The sequence below is a fragment of the Acipenser ruthenus genome, chromosome 35 (genome assembly GCF_902713425.1).
Source record: "Acipenser ruthenus chromosome 35, fAciRut3.2 maternal haplotype, whole genome shotgun sequence".
Classification (NCBI taxonomy): Eukaryota; Metazoa; Chordata; class Actinopteri; order Acipenseriformes; family Acipenseridae; genus Acipenser; species Acipenser ruthenus.
In genome coordinates this window covers 592,867-615,454 of record NC_081223.1, presented here as the reverse complement: position 1 = coordinate 615,454, position 22,588 = coordinate 592,867, and the positions used below count along the sequence as shown (strand labels likewise).

General features: G+C 38.3%; 4 protein-coding genes and 4 non-coding genes across 17 annotated transcripts in view; 4 read left to right on the top strand and 4 right to left on the bottom strand.

Moving 5' to 3' along the window:
- LOC117965234 (zona pellucida sperm-binding protein 2-like) overlaps positions 1-22,588 on the bottom strand; it is a 127,847-nt gene that overhangs the window by 47,710 nt on the left and 57,549 nt on the right. The window lies entirely within an intron of this gene.
- Positions 1-22,588, top strand: part of LOC117965193 (zinc finger protein 235-like) — a 125,779-nt gene that overhangs the window by 64,076 nt on the left and 39,115 nt on the right. The gene's annotated exons all lie outside the window — the stretch shown is intronic.
- The window catches only part of LOC131705253 (zinc finger protein ZFP2-like), a 131,119-nt gene that overhangs the window by 97,140 nt on the left and 11,391 nt on the right, over positions 1-22,588 (bottom strand). The gene's annotated exons all lie outside the window — the stretch shown is intronic.
- Positions 5,744-7,948, bottom strand: LOC131705260 (uncharacterized). Of its 4 annotated transcripts, none has more exons than XM_059007643.1 (5): positions 7,635-7,948; positions 7,222-7,323; positions 6,855-7,124; positions 6,660-6,760; positions 5,744-6,415 (listed from the first exon to the last, which is right to left on the bottom strand). In XM_059007643.1, exons 2-5 carry the CDS (start codon positions 7,294-7,296, stop codon positions 6,166-6,168), a joined length of 696 nt encoding a protein of 231 aa, XP_058863626.1. In that variant the 5' UTR covers positions 7,297-7,323; positions 7,635-7,948; the 3' UTR covers positions 5,744-6,165. The 4 variants fall into 4 exon arrangements, with proteins under 4 accessions (XP_058863626.1, XP_058863627.1, XP_058863629.1 ...); XM_059007644.1 differs by having other exon boundaries at positions 7,639-7,948; XM_059007646.1 differs by lacking the exon at positions 7,222-7,323 and having other exon boundaries at positions 7,639-7,944.
- On the top strand, positions 13,478-13,549 carry trnae-uuc (transfer RNA glutamic acid (anticodon UUC)). Its single transcript has one exon. It is a non-coding gene; the product is annotated as a tRNA-Glu (tRNA).
- trnaf-gaa (transfer RNA phenylalanine (anticodon GAA)) lies at positions 15,345-15,417 on the top strand. The gene has a single exon. It is a non-coding gene; the product is annotated as a tRNA-Phe (tRNA).
- trnan-guu (transfer RNA asparagine (anticodon GUU)) lies at positions 15,555-15,628 on the bottom strand. The gene has a single exon. It is a non-coding gene; the product is annotated as a tRNA-Asn (tRNA).
- On the top strand, positions 16,458-16,568 carry trnal-caa (transfer RNA leucine (anticodon CAA)). Its single transcript has 2 exons — positions 16,458-16,495; positions 16,523-16,568. It is a non-coding gene; the product is annotated as a tRNA-Leu (tRNA).

Here is a 22,588-nt window from a genome sequence, read left to right as displayed (position 1 = left end):
CAGACCCCTAAATGAATACATAGTGAAATAAATAAATACATTCTCAGATATGCATTTATTCGTTCATTTATTTATATATTTATTTATTTATTTATATATTTATTGACAGAAGTGGTTTTGCCATAGTGAAATGTAAAGCAGAATAGAAAAGCATTATCCTCTAAAAAGCAGAAAAACAGGTTTGCAGAAATTGTGAAATGAATATACATATGGGATTTAAATGAATGCATGAATGCATGACTGTGTATTTATTTCTTCATTTATTTATTTTAATTTTGATGTAGAATATCCTCCATACAAAGGGAGTAGCCATACAATATTAAGATCTCAATATACCACATTGTGGCGGAGTGTCCCGCCCCTTTGTTTGTTATTTATTTATATTATGATTTATGTTTTATATTACGGCGAAAGCCGATTGTTATTTGTTATTGTTTTGCATTTAAAACCTTGTGAGGATGCGTGACTGATCAGCTACTGATTATTTAACTAGCTGACAATCACGCATCCTTACCAAATGTGTGCAGACTGTGGCCGAGGGGTAATAAGATAATTAAGAGCTAGTTAACCCCTCGGCCAGAATATAAAAGCCTGCAGCTGTCCGCGCTAAAGCGGAGAGTGTACAGAGGAGAGAGCATAGGAGAGAGCATAGGAGAGAGCATAGGAGTAAGAGCGGAGACAGCGAGGCGAGAGAAAACGAGACAACTGCTAAACCTCATTTGTTTATTTGTTTGGCCAACGTGCCCTTTTGTTTTGTAGTGTTTCGTTTTGTTTAAATCTTTTGTTTTTGTTTATTAAGAAGCTGAACGCCGTAGCGTCTCAGCTTTAGTTCCGTGAAGCTAGCAACAATAAGCAACAATAAGATGATTACTTCCGGTTTTCAAAACGGCTCAGCGCAGGCAAGGTATCAAAATAAAACACCCGTATCCAGCACAGAAATATAGTTTATATACATATAGAAAGTGGGGTGCGATGTAATGTAGACACACTGGGGGTACAGAAAATAAAGTGACTTACTTAAGATTTACGTCACTGTAATAGCAACAATACTTTTTATGTCAGGTGTCTAGTTAAAACACCCATTTTCCTGTCATGATCGGGTGCTGGGCACACTCAAGACCCACTCCTGACAAAACTAAAGATTGTGCATCTATGAAAGTGGGGTAAAATGTAATGTAGACACACTGGGGGTACAGAAAATAAAGATGACACAACACTTTGAAATTGAATTACCTGTGCTTAGTGGTTAGGGCTCTGGACTCTTGACCGGAGGGTTGTGGGTTCAATCCCTGGTAGGGGACACTGCTGCTGTACCCTTGAGCAAGGTACTTTACCTACAATTGCTCCAGTAAAAACCCAACTGTATAAATGGGTAATTGTATGTAAAAATAACGTGATATCTTGTAACAATTGTAAGTCGCCCTGGATAAGGGCGTCTGCTAAGAAATAAATAATAATAATAATAAAATAATTTGTAAAGTGAATTTTAAGCTAACTAGACTACTGTTAACAGCACTGGGGGGAGAAAAAAACCTCATTTCTAATTTGAGGAAATCTGCATAAGTCCTCGGCTCTCAACAGCCCCCTTCTTTAAGGCATTCTAAAAATATATATAAAAAAATATTTGCACAGGATCAAGTATAACACTGAAGAAGATCAGATCCACGATGTCCTAAAAAACAAAACACTGTGAGAACTAGAACAAACTAAGCACTTGAAATATTAATTTTGAGATATGGAACACAGAGGAACATAACTTTTGATTAATTTTAAATTTATTTATACAGGAATAATTCCTTGGAGGGCTAACTCATATATTAAAAGTTCCCTCATTCTATTGCAACACAGTGCAGTGTGATTACCACCAAATAGCAATGTTTTTGCAAACAAACATACATATACTCCACAACTACTACTGTCAGACTGCTTTTGAAAATGGGAACACCTATGACAAAATTCTAAAGAAAATGTTATGTTAGGAACAACACCATATAGTGCCAAGTATTGCATGGTGTCGTATCTTTGTAATGAGGGAAGTATATTTTGAATTTCCTTTTCATATGTCTTTAATGAGTCCATTATATATATTTTTAATGCTGTACATTTCGCCTTGTTTGCATCGTGCTTCATATCGATTGCAATAACTATCCAGTGGGATGACTTTATATTAACAGGAACAAGAACAGTTTTGAAGCACCACCAATTCCTATCATTTTCGGAGGGTTTTGGCAGTACTTCAATGTCATCACAATAGACACTATTCAAATGTGGAAGGAATAGTTAACACACTTTTGTCTGTGACATTACTACTTAAAAGGCACAAGTATGCACCTATAATGTTGTCGTTTAACCAATTTCCATTACATATTATTTCTATATCCTCATTTGTCAAATTAAATGGTAAGTTTTTAATTTCAAGAGGAATAGGTTGGTTTAATTCAAATCATACCATGTTCTTGCATTGAATAGAACAACAATGCATAACTTCTGTTGTGCAATACTTCTGTATTTCTTCAGATGACATGAAATCATATGCAACTATTAGAAATGTGGATTTTGAAATCATTTTTTTCACTATTTCAAAAGAATAGGAAACATTATCAATATTATTACAGTACCATTCCTGTTTCTGGTCTGTTTTAAATATCGTAACAAATGGATATTTATCAGAGTGTGACATAATAGTTGAAATATAATATGTTTGTTTTTTGAAAATAGAAGACAAAGAAATATTTGCAGGTAGTCTGGAAGTGGTTGTATTAAGAGTTATTATTAATGTTTTTGGGAGATGCAATACATGGAATGTTTTAAGATCAATATTTACATTCCCACATTTTTGGCAGGCACCATGCTCTTGTTCAGATACATGGGATAATATATATTTTTTAATCCCGTCTTCGGATATTTCTTTTGGTTGTATTAAAAGTAAAGATTTATATTTAACATGCGCAATGGGCTACCCTTTACATTTCTTGCAATTATACAAAAACAACATGTTTAAGTGAAGCAAGTCACTAGCTAAAAAGTTAGCCAAAAGGGTGTTATTTACAAAACATTCTATGAAATCTACTATTTTATCAAAGGGGATATGGTTCAAGGATGATTTTGAAAAATGTTGAGCATTAATGTTTTCTAATTTAGAAATTGCATCTTTGAAATGACGAGATGCAAATGTTTTGTTTGCGATTATTAATCGGTGATAAGATTCTTTAAAAGCTGTTGTAGAATTAAGACACTTTAGCAAAGGCACGTATTCATCTTCTCTAATGTTATGCATGCCCGGTAATTCAGCGTCAACATCGGCTACTTTATTAACATCTCCATTACCAGAAACATCGTGTTCTATATTACCTGTAGTGGTTTGTTTACAAAATTTTAATTTATCAAAAAAATAAATAAACGCGCAGTTTTCCTCTTGCTTACTATTTGGAGAGTCACATGATATATTGAAATCGTTCGCACAGGTTTTTAATTTATTGTCCGTCATCAGCAAAGCCCAGTAGTGCCCCCCTGCTCCGGAACCTCCTGTGTGATACACTACTGAATTGAGATTATAATGTTCTCTCTTTCCATCACTTAAAACTATATGAATAATACCAGAAGCTAGAACTCGGGTGCGTATCAGTGTCAATGCGATCATAGTCGGTTGATTCCTGTGTTGCTGTACTGTTTTTAAAATTTGGTACAGCTATAAGAGTTTAACTCAACAACATCAAATGCCCCGGAAAGCGATTTTTTTATTTTATCTTCTACCTCTGTTTGTACACCTCTACTTATTTTTGAAGAGCTTAATTCTTTAACTAGATTGTGACTATGTTTAATTTGATTGCAAACATGAATATTACTTTTCTTATGTGCTGTCAGTTTTAAAGGGCACTCTTTTTGTTTTCCTGTGAAAGTAAAACCTGTATGTGCTGCATTTACTTGTAACTGACATGTCTCTAAACTACAGACAACACCAAATGAGTCCGAGCTGCTATCTGTGTTTAAGGGAATACCTAAGCATTCCAAAATGGTACCACTGGTTACACATGTCACAAGCTAGCATTGGCCTTTTACTTTTATTGGGTGATTTACAAACACAATTTTTTTTTTTTAACACTGGTTCTGTGACCCACTCATCACTACCAAAGTCTTTTTTATAATTTTTTCTTTTACCTTTTTGGTTTCTTTGACATTTCTCTTCAGTTTCTTCATAAAATAAAACATTTGTATCAATTTCAACATGTACTAGTGTACTAACATTGTCTACATTATTTTCTGATTTTAAAATATTCACCTCCTCTACAAGTGTGTGTATGTTGTTTCTATTTTCTTCCCATATTCTAGACAGCAGTACCTGACTCCTTCTGCAAGCTGCAGGTCGTGTGTGTGCAATTCATAGATTTTGCTACTAATTGCCAAAATTCCTTGTTATTTATGCCTCTATCAGTAGTTTCCTTTATGTAATGTATTGCATTTGCTATTTGTTTGTAATCCAAATTATTTTTCTTCCCTTTACATTTCTTATGTTTAATACCACTGCCTCCTTTTAGTTTCAGACAAAGTCTAGAACAAAAATCTGGATTATTAATAGAATTATAGTTTGTTTTACCATCACATCTTGCCTCACCTCTCCTTCCTACCTCACCTCCTCTCTGTGCTGCCTCACCTCTCCTTCCTACCTCACCTCCTCTCTGCCCTGCCTCACCTCTCTGTCCTGCCGCACCTGCTCTCTGTCCTGCCTCACCTCCTCTCTGTGCTCCCTCACCTCTGCATCCTGCCTCACCTCTCCTTCCTACCTCACCTCCTCTCTGTGCTGCCTCACCTCTCTGTCCTGCCGCACCTCCTCTGTCCTGCCTCATCTCCTCTGTGCTGCCTCACCTCTGCATCCTGCCTCACCTCTCCTTCCTACCTCACCTCCTCTCTGCCCTGCCTCACCTGTCCTACCTAACCTCCTCTCTGCCCTGCCTCACCTCTCTGTCCTGCCGCACCTCCTCTCTGTCCTGCCTCATCTCCTCTGTGCTGCCTCACCTCTGCATCCTGCCTCACCTCTCCTTCCTACCTCACCTCCTCTCTGCCCTGCCTCACCTGTCCTACCTAACCTCCTCTCTGCCCTGCCTCACCTGTCCTACCTCACCTCCTCTCTGCCCTGCCTCACCTCTCTGTCCTGCCGCACCTCCTCTCTGTCCTGCCTCATCTCCTCTGTGCTGCCTCACCTCTGCATCCTGCCTCACCTCTCCTTCCTACCTCACCTCCTCTCTGCCCTGCCTCACCTGTCCTACCTAACCTCCTCTCTGCCCTGCCTCACCTCTGTCCTGCCGCACCTCCTCTCTGTGCTGCCTCACCTCTGCCTCACATCTCCTACCTACCTCACTTCCTCACCTTCTCTGCCTCCTGCCTCACCTCTCCTTGCCATCTTACCTGCTACTATCCCTTCACATCTACCTGCCTTTCTCTGAACTGTCACACTTCTCTTTTTCTCCATTCTCTTTCTCTTTTGCCACTTCCCCTTCTCCTTTCCCTTCCTCTCCCCTCTCTCCTGCTCTGGCACCTCTCTCTGACCTGGCCTGTATGCCTTAGGGTAGCACACGACATCTATGTCAAGGATGCGGCAAACATTGCCACCATTCACATCCTGAAAGTGGACGAAAATCAGAACTCTCGATGGTAAAAACAAAAAATAGATATAACATACTTTAATTAAAGTGAGATTTATATCAGACACACTTTTAATTAATTAAAAAAAGACAATAAAAATATATTACTGATGAGCATTTTTATTGATGGCATTTACCATGAAAAACATAACAAGAAAAACAAATAGCACAACAAATGTAAAAGCTGTAGAATTAAAGGATGATCAGATATATCTCCTGTTATTGTTAAGTACTGGATTTTTATTCGATGAAACGAATGTGTGCAGTTTAACTTTTGTATCACAAAAACACAAGTTAACATTAATGTTTTTATTATAAAAAATATTACATAGTAATCCAATCAATTCATTTATTTTAGCATGTGGTATGTAAAAATGATTAATTATAATTAACGACATTTCAACTGACATAAATAATTAAAACAATATCTTAGTGCAAAGAATTTTAAAAAATGTATGTTATACTTACAGAGTGGAACCGTCTGCAATTACTATTCGACGTCTTCTTACTGTGTCCTCTTGTCACCTCAGCCCATGAGTAAGGATCTCGTCTCTGTGGTGGTGCAGCTGGTGTCCCTCTCACCACCAGCCGTGGGGTCACTCTGCGGAATGCACGTCTGCGTCTTGATCCCCTGTGGAACGTTCAGCTGATAGTAAGCTGCACACCAGATCAGTTGGGCAAAGATGGGCATTCCATGGTCATCACTTAGATGCACCCCGTCACGGCACCACAGGTCAGAGCTCCTTGCAGGGAAGTGATCTACGGTGGAGAGGTACCTGTAGGAAGAGTTAAACAGGTTTTAATGGACAGTACCAATATCATGCTAATATCAGAGCTGTCACAAAAAAGCATGATCTAGTGATTGAACCGATAAACCACCAAGAGAAAGTGGGTAGCTGGGTATAATCCAAACAACAAAACCATGAAGAAAAAAATATATATATCATCAATAATAACCATAATTGCTAATTGGTGTGGGTTATTTAAAACGTCATAAATATTCACATTGCTCCTCCATACCTTACATTCATGCTGGCTGCAGCTCGATGGTACTCTTGTGGCAACATGTCTTGATACGGGAACTCCACTGTCAGCCGGTTTGGAAAATCAATTACCACTACCTTTTAAAAACAGAATAATAACATTGTATGTATGTATTTATTTATTTATTTAAAAATAAAATGAATTAATAAAATAAACTGTTTAATTTATGACCTTATTCCATCTGCCCTGGGCTGAACAGATAAGGCTGGCAAACTCCTTCCCTGCTTGTTGGATGGTGTTGTTCGAGAGGTTGTTCCCTGGTGCAATAAGGCACACCAGGTCCGGCTCTTCAGGTAGGGTTTCGTTCAGCACCTCTTTACGGAGTGCAGCTGCATAAGCGCCTGGAGTGCTGCTGTATCCAAAGCGCAGGTCACCCTCGGGCATCTGAACGTAACCATCTACCAGGCTCCTCAGATGCGAGTCGCCAAAAACCAAAGCAAACTAAAAAAAAGAACACAAAATGGCCAGATCATTTTATTTAAAAACAATTTCTAAATAAAAAAAATGAATTGATAGATTATGCTCGTTCTTTCCAAACCTTTGAGTTCTTTCCTGCATTCTCAGGGAAAGCTGTCTTGTGGTAGTGGCTGGTCACTGCTGATCTTGGCCACATGTTGGTCTTGTGCCGTTAACCATACAGCTGATGAATATCCAAAGTACAGAAAAAGTTAGTTCTTTATTAGTAGCATGAATTATACAATGCAAAAATGGGTGGATAAAAAGAAAATAAATAATAAAATAAATTTGATGAACACAAAGTTTAATTTATGTATTTAATTAAATCATATTAATTGTACTCCGTTTTTTTATTGCATATACATATAATCACATACAATTAATACAATTTAAAGTAGATATTTAATGTAGATTACAATATAACAATGAAAATACTATAATATATTATATATATATATGTAAAATATAAAAGGTCGCTTTAAAATATGTAATTACCTACGTATATTTATTGTAGACCTTCCACGTAGATTGAAATATTGCTATTTTTGTGCTGTTTTTGTGCTCTTCTGTTTGCTGCTTCTTTCTCCTCCAACCGTTAACTGAGATTGACAGGAGTTGGAGATAACCGTTATATCAGAGCAACGAGAGACTTTTAACTGGGGAAAAAACGTCGCTTCCGGAGTGAGATGCGGAAGTAAGTTTTACCGGAAGTTGCTGTTGTTGCTTATTGTTGCTAGCTTCACATTGCTTGTCCCGGATAACCCCTCCCGTGATGATCGCGCTGCCATGACAACCCATGACATCACCCGCACAAGTTACAACACGGCGAGTCATTTTTTGTAGCACAGTATTAACGTGTTATTGTTTTCACAAAATAACATCAATAAGATTATCAGATCACCTGCTAGTGTGTACTAAACAAAACCTCAAATATCAGTGAATTGATACAGAGACAAGCCGTCGCACCAGCAAGAGGTTAAAATGAAAGAAAAATACATGTGGGTATATTTTAATCAAAAATCCATGCATCCATAATTCTGATTATAATCTCACAGCTAATTCTTTACAAATGATCAATTTCTATATTTCTCGGAGTGCTAATGTGGTGTACATATTAATGGATTTTAGAAATCATCTATGCTAGTCTGCCCCTCAAACAGTTTTAAATATAATTTAGATTTAAATGGCAGGTAGTATATAAATCAATTTCTAAAACAGGTCGCATTTTGTAATTTAAATAGGCCTGCGTATGAGCTACCAAAACGTATTTTTGTTTCATGTCGTTATTAATGTATTTACTTATTTATTTGGTTAAACTTGAATCCAGCCTTACATTTTAACTACTTGAAGTTACAACAGCGTGTCTATGTATGAATTACTGACGAGTAATATTTGTGATTTGATTACTCTAGAATTGATAATGTATGGATGTTATTTTGTGAAAACAATACAATATTAAAAAAAGAAATACTACAACATTTATTAAATAAATAAATTATACACCAAACTGAAGCACATTTGTTTAGTCTTAATATCATAACAAATATACTTATTATAAATACGTAAATCCTTTTATTTGTTGGAAAACGGTCTGGAACTGAAGTAAAGTATTTTTTAATACAGTGCTATTTGAGTATTTAAAATATGGTTATCTTCAAAATTAAAATGCCAGCAACGGTGTGTTAATTTAACGAAGCGCCTAACGCCGCTCGGAACGTTCGCATTTTTAAATCCTAACGGTCTCTGCTCAGCTGAGTGGAATGTTCACGAGCCGGTTGCCTAGCAGCGTCTCCGCCTCCTTCTCTGCCCCGCCCTCTCGCCCTCTCTCGTTGCTCCAGCTAGGAGTTCAAATTTAGCTTCGTTATATTAGCGCAATTCTTTACTAACTTTTACAAATTAGCTTATTAGGGGCTTCGTGTTTTTAAGATGGTTCAGGTGCAGTCCGGGCAGACTGACTGGAGCATCATTACAGTATACCGCACTGCTCTCAGCTTTGTGTGGTGGCTGATACTCAAAATAATGAACTACTGTTAAATAAATCACATGTATTGCTTTTTAATGCTAAATATGTATCTGGTATTCTAAGTATTATCTACAATTAATAATTCAGCTCTATTCATATTCAGAATGTAATACAGTATTAAGACAGGGTCCAGTATTAGAAATAAATAAACACGCTTTAAGAGAAACAGCAGTGATGTTTATTGACCATTCCCATACATTCTCTATATGTTTCTACATTGTGGTTGCACAGGGACAAGGGACTCAGTGTTTTTTTTTTTAAAAAAAGAAGAAAATAGAGCCCACAATTAACCAATATAGAAAGGAAGGGGGGAGAAATGTATTGCCTGCGTGCAGTACCTTACACTTTTGTAACACAATGTCATTTGCCATGTGTCTGCTCAGTTCTGAATGCTGTCTAGAACCTAGGGCCTAAAACAATAAAATTAGCGTTTTTTGTTTTTTTTTTCTTTTTGGAGGAGGGAGGAGCAACGAGGGGATCTTGAGAGAGTTAACCCTTTGTGGAGCGGATAAAATGACTTGACAAAAGATGTTTCAGATTTATCAAAATTATTGGTAGTGACAATTCAACGTTCCCTTGACATTGATAGGTACAATGTCCCTACCGTCCCCAGCTAAATCTACGCCGGTGCTTGTGCAACAGTTGGTATGTACGTAACCCAATCGGGCCTTGATACAATAGACAACCCTAGTCTGTGCTGAAATAAATAATGCGGTTTTCTGCTGTAATAAATGCAGCTTGGCAGGATGGCCGAGTGGTCTAAGGCGCCAGAATCAAGGACTCTGTCTTTCCAAAGAATTGTGTGTTCTGGTCTTCCAAATGGAAGGCGTAGGTTCAAATCCCACTTCTGACAGTTTGATTTTTACTTATTTCTAAAATGTGTTAATTTTACTATAAAAGATTGTTTCAATGAAATCAACTGTTTATACCAAACTCTTGTCAGCACTCAATACCATTTTAATTTCCATTTTAAATCCGACTAAAATAGCGTTCCTAACACAGATTGCATTTTTGTTGTAAACAGACTACTTGTTGAAGTCACTGAAAAATATTGTCCCCCCAAACATGTGTTATTCAACTTGATTGTTTTAATATTCCAAATAACATATTAGTTTGAAAAACATCTCCGTCGGCCACTGGATCGTGGTCTCAGGCTGGGATGCGGACCATTGAGAACAGTATAAACGATCTATTAGTAGAAGTAGCTTACATGAGAAATGCCCTCGTTTAACATGCTAGGATGATCGACTTCGGCATTCTCCAACTGCTGTTTACATTTTCTAACACGTTATGAGGAAGAAAAATATTTTGGTGTCCAAACGTGTTATTTAATTTCATTGTTTTAATATTCCAAATAACATATTACTTTGAAAAACATATATTTTTTAATACAGTCCTATTTGAGTATTTAAAATATGGTTATATTCAAATGCCATCAACGGTGTGTTAATTTAACGAAGCGCCTAACGCCGCTCGGAACATTCGCATTTTTAAATCCTAACGGTCTCTGCTCAGCTGAGTGGAATGTTCACGAGCCGGTTGCCTAGCAGCGTCTCCCCCTCCTTCTCTGCCCCGCCCTCTCGCCCTCTCTCGTTGCTCCAGCTAGGAGTTCAAATTTAGCTTCGTTATATTAGCGCAATTCTTTACTAACTTTTACTTAAGATGGTTCAGGTGCAGTCTGGGCAGACTGACTGGAGTCTTCTGGCTGGCAATTCAAGAGGGATATGGAGGGATATGGCATAAAATGGTTGATGAAGTATCTAATTATGACCTGGCTAATTATCCCAGCCTAAGTGACAGTTCTGAATACAAGGCCATTTGAAAAAAGCTGTACAGCAAATACATGCATTAAGCATGAAGGGAATGAACCGTGGGTAAGATGGAATTCAAGTATGCAAAACAATACATTGGGAATTGAAGCTTGCCATTTCTTTCTGAAACTTGATGTATTTATTCACAATTATTGTTTTCACCTCTTGTTGTTTTGTAGTCCTTATTTTTTAAGTGCCTCAGTCAGAAGATGAGGCACATGAGGTGGTCTTTAAAAAGGAAAAGCCTGCCCATTGACTCCAATTCAGCACCAATTATGGCAAAGAAAGCCCAGGTACCTACCATACAGAGGCCTGAAGAACGGCCCGATGAAGAATACGACCGCCATGTCGAAGAATTAAGAAAAGAATTTGACAAAAATAAGCCTGATGACAATCACATAGACATTCTTCTTAAAGAAACCTTTGGCAATCATCGATTGTGGCTGACCACTCTTCCAGCTGGAAGAATTAAACCAATTGTTGAAGTTTACCCTTGTTTTGAATGGGGAAAATTTGTAAGTATTTGTTTATTTACTCATGTTATTGTAAAGTTATGGAGGGCATACTGCAATTCACTTGCATACAGTTAACTGCATTATTATTTTCCTTCTACAGTTTCATCAAACAGTCAATATTACTGATCAGTAAAATAAAATTCAAATTGTGGTTGTGAATGTTGGTTTAAAGGTTGCGATTTGCTTTAATCCAATTCAAGTACAGTTATTATGATGATGATATACAGAAACTCATTTTGTGACATTTATTTTAGTTTATTTTTTATTCATTTTTATTTTTATTTTTCTAAAACTGTTATCTGACATCATAGGTCCTGGGTTTATAAATTCTAGTTCAACATTCCTGTTTTGGAGGTATTTTTTATTTTATTTTTTTCAACTTCATACTTGTGCATGTGTTTTTCTATTAGGTAATGGGTGAATTTGCAATGGTCCTTGGAAGTACATGATTTGAAACATTGTGCAAAAGGGCTGAACAGGTTAGGACGGTCTCTGAGTTACTGATTGGATCCAAGAAAGTGGTGAGGAAATAAACGATCACAAAACACATTGTATTCTTGTGAATGACTTGTGGCTTTGCCAGCTGGAAATGCACGAAGGTAACAAACAAAAAGAACAACAACCCTCCTCCCTCTCCCCCTTCACACCCCGCCACTGTACAAAGCAATTACTTATACAAAGGTCATTACCCCCGCCCCATTTTTCTTTTCAGGGAGATCTCAGAATGATACCTGTAATTCAGCTCACTGAAGAAAAAACTAAATTTGATAAAGGAAAGAGGAAAAAGTCAGTTTCGGTCATCACTGTATATGAGGTAATTATACTAAATAACATTAATCAAAATGTTTGGGAGTGGGGGGGGGCACCCATTGACTCGGCTTCAAACAAGATGTCCTCTTATTGTCATTCAAGCATAATTATATTGACTTATATAATGCTAACTATTGACACAGTAAATTTAAAATCAAATTAAATGTATCTAGCAAAGTACAATAAAAATGTTATATTTTATACATTTATATTATTTTGTCATCATTTCATTATGTTATATTTTTCAGGATATATCTACAAGTGAACTTGACAAGTACCTGAAACCCACACAAGAACCACCGCATCTTGTTCTTTGTGTTGCAAAGAACACCCTCCAGGAAGCTGTAATAGTAGGGATACTGTTGCGATATTTTGCCAAGCAAAAACTGTATTAGATGCTGTGCTTGTTCTCCTGGGAATGTACTATGCCTTCCACCTGCAGTACCCCAAAGTTTATTCGCAGGTGCTTGGATTCCTGCAGCAATATATATTGGGAGACCTATTTACTGGATGCAAATCCCATCAATACAGATTTTTTGCAAAAGGGTTCAACGATTAAATTAGTGAATTACAACAATAACATTCTTACATAATTGTAAATATCTGTAAATAAATTAAATAATTATTTGTTAAATCTGAATTTCATGTAGTATGTTTTTATTGTGTATTTAAATAATTTATTTGAGGGAGTGGACATATACAGTATTCTATTTGATTTAGATGTTTTAAATACAATCTATATATGTATATAGGTGTAACGGATTTTATTCTTCAAATTGTAAATATTTATTACAATTCAAATACTTGTTACTATTGCAATAGATTTTTTCTTTAAAAAAGTTTTTGGCTTAACTTTGAAATATGCAATAAATAAAAGTAAGTTGTTTAATTTGTGTCTTTTTGTATTCTAAAAATAAGAAAGCATTTACGTGTTTAGATCTTAAACACCTGTAGATTTGTAAACGTGTTCAGGTGTTTAAAAAGTGTTAGAGCGAATAAACGTGTTCACGTGTTTATTACTTAAACACCTTAACGCGTTTATATTCTAAACATGTTTATAAAGTAAACGCCTTGACGCGTTTAAAAAGTGTTACAGATAAGTGTTTATGAATGTTCCAAACTTACACATGGTTTTAGAGTGTAGCTACTGTTGCATGTAAATGAGTTTGATAATCACCTTCCCATATGGTCTAGTGGTTAGGATTCCTGGTTTTCACCCAGGCGGCCCGGGTTTGACTCCCGGTATGGGAACGTCTTTGTTTTTGTCATTTTGTTACAGAACTGTGGTCATGTGTAATGTGTTTTCATTATGATAATAAAGCTACAGTTATAAAATAAAAAAGTATATAAAAAAACCTACAGTAACTTGATGTATATATATATATATATATATATATATATATATATATATATATATATATATATATATAATTTACAGAATGGTACAAATGTATTTGACTCTATTCACATTCCCATCGCAGTTTGTTTTTAGATTATATTAGTCCCTGGTCAAGACAAAGTCTCTCAGGGGTTGGCCTATCATTAGATTGCCGATGTAAGGTCTCTGGTCCCATCGTATAAGCAAGATAGTTTATTCACAAATAAATACATACACTTTTATTTATGTTTCTGTTGGTAAATTAACACATTATCGCATGCGTTCATGTCACGCTGTGCACTCTAACATTGCATCACAAGCAAACAGTACGCCAGGACTTCGTGGCGCAACGGTAGCGCGCCTGACTCCAGATCAGAAGGTTGCGTGTTCAAATCACGACGAGGTCAAAGCCGTCTTTATTTCTATTCCACTATATTTCATTTTTTAGCGTGTTTGAATTTGAAATCCGGACATTTATTTCTACAATTTAGCCCACACAACATATTGATTATATAGCGACAAACAAATTACTTCCTGGGGGGGCAGTTCAGTTTCAATCAAGTTCCAGTCTCTCTGCCATTATCTTGCGCTGCTGTGTTTGGTCAGGTAAAAAGGGCGTGACCAGAGCGGTATGGGCAATCCCGTTAGGTAGCTTGCATGTCAATCTCTCCTTCTTTTCTATTTATATACCCAGCACTGCTTCCGCCCTTCGTCTGTGTTTGTTTCTATTCTTTTCATCATTCAGCTATTCTATTTTTCTGCAGGAGCTCCATCGTTAGTCTTTTCTGCTCCCTCCAGTCTCCAGCGCAGCTACAGCACCGTTCAAAGCGCAGCGTCATTCTCAGCTTGCTCTGCGTTTTCATCAGAAAGACTGTTCCGACGTCACCGCTGCACTGCAACTCTTTCACACCGGCGCCTCACAGACCATGGTTACCACGGCAACGCCTCATCTCGTGAACAGTGGGAACAATAGTATTGTGGTTTACTACATAATATCCCACCCATCGTTGGTGTTCAAACAAAGCAGAGTTTTACATTGGGAAAGGGCCGTACCTGTCAGTAAGTATTTTAAATTCATTTGGGAAGGTTTAAGATTGTGAAGAAGTTTAAATATGCTGCGTATTTGCGCATTGGGAACTTTGCATAATGACGTTTTTATTAATGCCACTTTCTTACAGACAGTAGTCAGGGTGATGATACAAGACCAGAGCCAATAAACCTGTTATTTGCTTGTCCTTTCACTACCATATTCTATCGTGCTTGCTCAGAATACGCGTGAATCCTGAAAACATCTTGTTAATATATAAACAAAGCCAGCAGTCACTTTATTGATCACCCTGTGGATTGGAATACAGATGATTGTGTTAAAGATGTTAATAGACTTTCAATGTACACGTTTTAGAGCTCAGCGTTTGTTGAGGCAGTTCAAGCGCTGCACTTTCAGGCAGCCAGTTCCAGTGTTTGCCTTTTGGACTTACTCTGGAAGGAATACAAAAAAAAAAACAACATTTGTTGAGAATCGCATTTGGGAGAAAACTTAACAGTTTCGAAACACATTTGTAAAGGCATCAGATTCTATTATGGTGTTGCCGAGCTGTTGAACGTTTCTCATTACAGGTTTACTGGATTGCCAAAAAGAATGCTATCTCGAAACAGCAGTCTTGTCAAGCCGAAATAGCTCAGTTGGGAGAGCGTTAGACTGAAGATCTAAAGGTCCCTGGTTCGATCCCGGGTTTTGGCAAACAACAAGACCATATTTGTTTTGTATTATTTTGAACTAAAAAAAATAAGAGCACATTTATTCTTCAGCGTAATTGGATGAAATAACAGCGTATCAGAGTGCCATTTTCTAATGTGATTAAGAAATGCAAAAAGCATCGTCCCTGGGTGGGCTTGAACCACCAACCTTTCGGTTAACAGCCGAACGCGCTAACCGATTGTGCCACAGAGACCAACCTATTAAGCTGCCAAAGCATACGGCAGTGATTAGCAAGGCGAGATGCTGCAGAACGTGATCGAGGGAGCAGAACTTAGCAGAACCTGAGATCACATCTAAGATGAAAGCAAGACGGGGCAGGAAAGTCTATGTAATCAATTATGGCAGCACAGCATGTGTCTTTTTTGTTAGATAACACCCTGGGAGACAACAGAGCAGTGTGTGTAAATAGCTACAATGGAAACCATATACTTACGACTTAATTTTGATACAGAACTGTGGTCATGTGTAATCTGTTTTCATTATGATAATAAAGCTACAGTTCAGTGGATTATATTTGGAATCTTTGGTTCTGTCATTCACTATTTTCTCAAATAAGATGACAAATTAATAGCTCAGTTGGTTACAGTGAAAGAAACGCGCACCAGTCAGCCCGGCTAGCTCAGTCGGTAGAGGATGAGACTCTTAATCTCACGGTCGTGGGTTCGAGCCCCACGTTGGGCGTCCTTTTTAAATACAAATTGAAGATGTTTCTTCGAGACAACGGAGCAATGTCTGATTCTGTTCACATTGTATACAGTATTGCAACAAAATTACTTATTGGTCATTGTCAAATAGCAATTGCTATTGTAAAACGCATACATCGTTTCTAGCTATAACAATATTGAAATAAATAATCTTACTTTTTTTGGGTTGACTTCAATCCGTTTCTTTTTTACCCTTGTCATAACATCTTTCATGGAGCAACAGTTGGTATGTGCGTAAACCCAATCGGGCCTTGATACGAGAACCCTAGTGTGTGCTGAAATAAATAATGCGGTTTTCTACAGTAACAAAAGCAGCTTGTCAGAATGGCCGAGTGGTCTAAGGCGCCAGACTCAAGGACTCTGTCTTTCCAAAGAATTTTGTGTTCTGGTCTCTGAATAGAGGCGTGGGTTCAAATCCCACTTTTGACAGTTCAATTTTACGTATTTTTAAAAAGAATACATTTCTTTATTTTACTATAAAAGATTGTTTTAAGGAAATCAACAGCTGATACCAAACTCTTGTCAGCACTCAATACCATTTTAATTTCCATTTTAAATCAGACTAAAATAGCGTTCCTAACACAGATTGCATTTTTGTTGTAAACAGACTACTTGTTAACGTCACTGAAAGATATTTTGTGTCCAAACATGTTATTTAACTTGAGTGTTTTAATGTTCTAAATAACATATTACTTTGAAAAACATCTCCGTCGGCCACTGGATCGTGGTCTCAGGCTGGGATGCGGACCATTGAGAACAGTATAAACGATCTATTACTAGACGCAGCTTACAGGAGAAATGCCCTCGTTTAACATGCTAGGATGATCGACTTCGGCATTCTCCAACTGCTGTTTACATTTTCTAACACGTTATGAGGAAGAAAAATATTTTGTGTCCAAACATGTGTTATTTAATTTGATTGTTTTAATATTCCAAATAACATATTACTTTGAAAAACATATATTGTTTAATACAGTCCTATTTGAGTATTTAAAATATGGTTATATTAAAATGCCAGCAACGGTGTGTTAATTTAACGAAGCGCCTAACGCCGCTCGGAACGTTCGCATTTTTAAATCCTAACGGTCTCTGCTCAGCTGAGTGGAATGTTCACGAGCCGGTTGCCTAGCAGCGTCTCCCCCTCCTTCTCTGCCCCGCCCCCTCTCTCGTTGTACCAGCTAGTTGTTCAAATTTAGCTTCGTTATAGTAGCACTATTCGTTACTAACTTTTACAAATTAGCTTATTAGGGGCTGACAAACACACATTACACGAGGACTTCATGGCGCAACGGTAGCGCGTTGACCTCCAGCTCAAAAGGCTACGTGTTCAAATCACGTCGAGGTCAAAGGCGTGCTTGTTTTAAAAAAAATAATAATAATAATAATTTCCAAAATATCCTGACTCCCGAATTCCCGGATTTTATGTTTCCAATCCAGGGATTTCTGTATCAGAAAAAGATCCGGGAATCCGGGATTGGATTCCCTAATTATTATCCATAGATTTCCTTTGTTTACAGATGATGCAGCTGGCTGTTTTTCTTTTAACTATTCTCTTTTACTCTGTTGTTGATCTTATTTATGTGTGAGATATACATGCTGAAGGGCTTCAATCTTCTCTTTCATCCTTCCTCTCCTCCCTGAGTCTCTCCCAGGGAGTGATTCAGAGGGAGCTGTCCGGTGCTGAACCTCCAGCAGACCAACAGAAAAGGGGCTGAAGCTCCGAGCTTCTCCCAGAGCCCAGGCTGGGCACGTCACTGATCTCCCCCTCACTCTGAACTCATTAAAGAGCCAGAGGGAAGAGGGGCTGGAGACAGTGCTGTGTATCAGCTGAGACAGTGACTTTACTGAAGAATTACACAAGTGTTAAACACCACACAGCAGTCTAGGGGCTTCAAGGGGAGTCAGAAACAAATAGGACTTATTATTTCATTAATTCCTTAAGAAGTTATATTAAAATGCAACTCAAACAAACAAAACATGCAGTAATTATCGACATTGACCACAAGAGGGAGCCTGTTGTCCATAATGTAGTAGCAGTGAATTACTCCCTCTTTGATTTCATCCCCAGCAGTTATTAAAAGCTTTACTGACATACTGATATAAATATTGCTGCATCTTATAATATCAAATAAACACATTAAATACAAATAGAATAACTTTTCCATTGCTGTGTATTTCACTTGAGGGGCTTGAAGGATATATTAGGTGGCATATCATGACTTTAGTTTTTGAACGCAGCTGAAAATGCCTCAAACATCACAAACTGCAGTTCCTAACATTGCCCACAACAGTGAGGAGCTACCAGCATCAAAGTGTAAGGACCTCATTTATCACACAGCGGTACTGTGTTAACACGCAGTGAGGCTCTGTACCGTGTGCTACTGTGTACACCTGCTGCATTCACCAAGCAGTGAAGAGCAGCCTAACCCGTGGTGAACAATGCGAAGGAAAAGTACCGCATGCGGGTCATTTCAATATAATTCATGATGTTAATGGATGGGAAATGTATGCACATTACATCAGAAATACTGCGAGGGAGGGATCTGATATTCATGACATTATTCACTGAAGGGTGCTAAAATGTTTGGGTCCTCGGCGCGTGTTCAAATACCGTGTTTGTAAAGCAGGCGGTATGTACTGTCACAACATTCAGGAAATAGGGCAGCGCACTGGTGATGCTGTGAGCAGAGCAGGGACCATTCACAAATGAGCTAACTGCCAATCCATCCAATCTTATTTTAGAGATCGCCCTAAGGTTAAAGCTTAAGAACATTTATATCATTCTGGTCATTTACCAGCGTTTAGTGAATGAGGACCTGAGTGTCTTTTAGTGTTACTGAAGCCAGTGAGAACTTCACTGCACTTCAATCATGACGGTGCTGCTGTTTAATAAGCAGTACTGCTGCATTACACTTTAATGAGTGCATTAAGGACTGTGCTAATCAGGTTCCAATGCTACTCTTAATAGCTGGGCTCTATTGTATAGTCCCACTGTCCTGGGAGTGTTAATGCCAGGGCAGTTACTAATCTTGCTCTGTCTGAACACACAGTGCAAGTACTGCTTTAAACACACACTCCACACTTGACTCCATTCCAGCTGTGTTGAGTGGAATAAGGGCTCGGCTGATTGGCTCTCCTCATATGCTCCTATTAAAGCTGTTCTTTGTCTAGTCTTGCTGTCCTGGGAGTGTTCATGCTAAACTGCTAATCTTGCTCTGTCAGAACACACAGCACCAAGCCTGTGTTTACACCACTGCTGGGCTACAAGTGGCTGCTGTGCCAAGGAAGACAATTTGCATAGAAAAGACACTTTGCATTGGCAGCACATGCTTCAGTGCTCTGGGAGTGTTTCTAGCCCTGTCTGAATTGAACCTGTCTGGTCAGGCTCTGAAATGGATGGAGTCTGACTTGTCAGATAGAAAACAAAGTGTTAAAATAAGCAATAGTGAATCAGCGTTTAGGAACTGTACTATGGGGGTCCCACAGGGATCTATATTAGGGCCTTTATTATTTAGTCTCTACATTAACGATCTACCTTTGGATTGTCTAGAAGATCAACCACAAGAGGAGACTGTAGTGTCTTGACGTCGCACTACGTTTGCACAAACAGCTTGCTCAATTAAGGGTGCCATGTTTTGGAATACGCTACCAGACTTTATGAAAAGTATATCAGACTACAAGAGTTTTTTTTAACAGAACTGAAAAACTGGTTGAAACAGGACCAGCTTTGTGACCATGTCTAGTCCCCCTCCATTTGTTGACATTAAATAATAATAATTTAATGTTTGAGAGCTGCCCTTCATGGCAACAGAATCCACAACAACAATGACTTTTATCAGCATCTTCATCTGGGCACTTGTCATCTGCACTCAGGGTAAGAATCATTTAGAAAAACACTTTCATCAATTTGTGGGGCTATTCTTAATATATAAGTGTAAAACAGGGGCAAACTAATGGAAAATAAATTAAACTAAAAATGGGCTGGAGAATTGTAAATCTTTTCCTTCGTTTTTGGTTTTGAACTAGACCCGGAAGGAGCCGTGCACTGTGTATTAAGAATATCGTGAGTGTTTGTTTGTTTGTCTATAATTGATACTTGTGTGTTTATAGACGGCGAACACGTTCCTGGGCTGTCGCTAAGAGCCAGCACTGAACCCGGAAAAGCACTGCACTATTTGTCACTCTTTAAACTGTATCACCCACCACAAGCACTACAGCACACACCCAGGACTGGTGACCGTGGTTGTATATTGTGGGAGAGATGCTGTGTTTATTGTTTAGGGCTGCAATCCCTGTTACTGTTCTCCGTGTTTTACGCATCGCTTATTATTTGGTCACCAGACCTGGATTATAACTAAAAATAAAACGTATATTTTTCCATACCGGATTACAAATCTCTGTCTGTTTATTCCTGCACTGCATCACCTCTGCACCTGTTCATAATCAGCAACCACTTTGCCACAAGGAGTTTGATACCTTTTCCCCTGGCTTGTTAAATATCAGTCTGATTGAAATAATGAAAATGCACTCCTAGCAGCTCGCTCAAGGTACATCTTGAAAAGGCCTGTGAAAGACAGTGAAGTAGATGTCCAATTTATAACAGTAAGAAGCAGTCAAAATGTGACCAATGAAAAGAAAAATGACAGGTCCGTTACTTCTACAGCAGCAGCAGCAGCACATGGGAAGGTATACCACTAGGGTTAGGGCACTACATACCCTTTAATTCTCAATAGCATTGAAATGATGACAGAAACAGAAATATTACTGTCAGTTTAGACAAACAGATCAGTTATATTAGACAGCAGTGATATACTGAGAGCTTTGACTGGGGGAAAAATAGAAGAAAACAGTCAAAGTGAACCCGACCCTATCAATCACACTGGTGCTCACTCACGGCTCAGATCTCCTCTATCTGTGACAGCAGCAGCAGCAGCAGGATTTGTATAAAGGAAGCTGCTTTGTATACCGGTGCCTGCCTCACTGCTCCAAACACTTTGAGACACACAGTATTGATGAGTCACTGCTCAGCCCTTTCAGAGTCACTGAAACACACAGTACAATGATGCCATTGCTTCTACTGCTGGGGACACGGGGGCTCTTTGCTCAAGGTGATAATTAAATAGTTATTTATAAATCTGAAAGCTTGACTGGAGTTCATTTTAAATAGAACTTTTCATTGAAGTAAATCTGTCTAGCCGCTTCTGTACATTTTGTTTGTATTCTAACACAACACTATTTAATTTGACTCTTGCATTATTATTTTATAATCATTTTTTGTTGTATTTTTTGAGTCCAGTGCAGACGTTGTTCTGACTCCGTCTCCAGCAGCTCAGTCTGTTCTCCAGGACACATGGTCTCTATCCGCTGTACAGCCAGCAGCTTTGTTAGTACCAGCTCCATCCACTGGTACCCGCAGAAACCTGGAGAAGCTCCTGATTTATTCTACTTCTAACCGTCACTCTGGGACTCCAGCTCCATTCAGTGGCAGTGGATCAGGGACACAGTTTACACTGAGCATCAGTGGAGTGCAGGCTGAAGATGCAGGAGATTATTACTGTCAGCAGGGCAATAGCTACCCATTCACACAGTGATACACGTCCGTACAAAAACCTCCCTCAGCTCTGCAGGAACTGCTCTGGCTCATAGACAGTAACCACAGGGGCTGAGGCTGAGAACAGCTGCAGAGCTGCTACAGTCAGACTGCACAGAGCTGGGTTTGATTAGGCTGTGTCAGTGGTATAGCCTGGATTCAAACCAGCGCGCTCCGGGCTATAGGGCACATCCTGCACTCCGGCACAGTGCCTTTGCTGAATGCTCCACTCGGGAGCCCCTGAATTTTATGATTTTTATTAGATTTTTTTATTTGATTAAGTAAGCAATATTAATAAAATAATTTCAGTATGAATGTAAAATGTTGTTTAATGACAGTGATGACATTTGAATGTGTCCAACGTGAAAGGTCATTTAAAGAAAGACCAGGTCAATGATCTAGTCTTAGAGCCCACCATGGGGGACATTAGTGCTGCTATTACTTTACAATGTGAGGAAGTAAACAAGAATCTATTTGCTTTACTTCATTCTTTTTCTTGTTTTCATCATTTAAAAACCTGCATACAGAAGAGATGTGTTCATACTCAGAAAAGTAGTCCGAAGAGTTTGATGATAAAAGCAGCATTTTAATGACAAAGAGCAATTAATTTGACCTCCGAGAGACACAGAGCAGATATTAATAGTGACCACAAGAGGGAGCCAGAGCACCACTGCTGTCCATAATGTAACAACACAGTAATAAGACTATTGAAATAGGCCGTAACAGTGAGCTCCCCAGTTAGCCCAGTTCTCCCATTGTTAACACAAGGCTCCTCACACCCAGTCATCTAAACACTGTGTCTGGAGGAAGGAGCTGCTCACAGTGATGCATGCTGGGAAACACTGACTCTAATATCTCA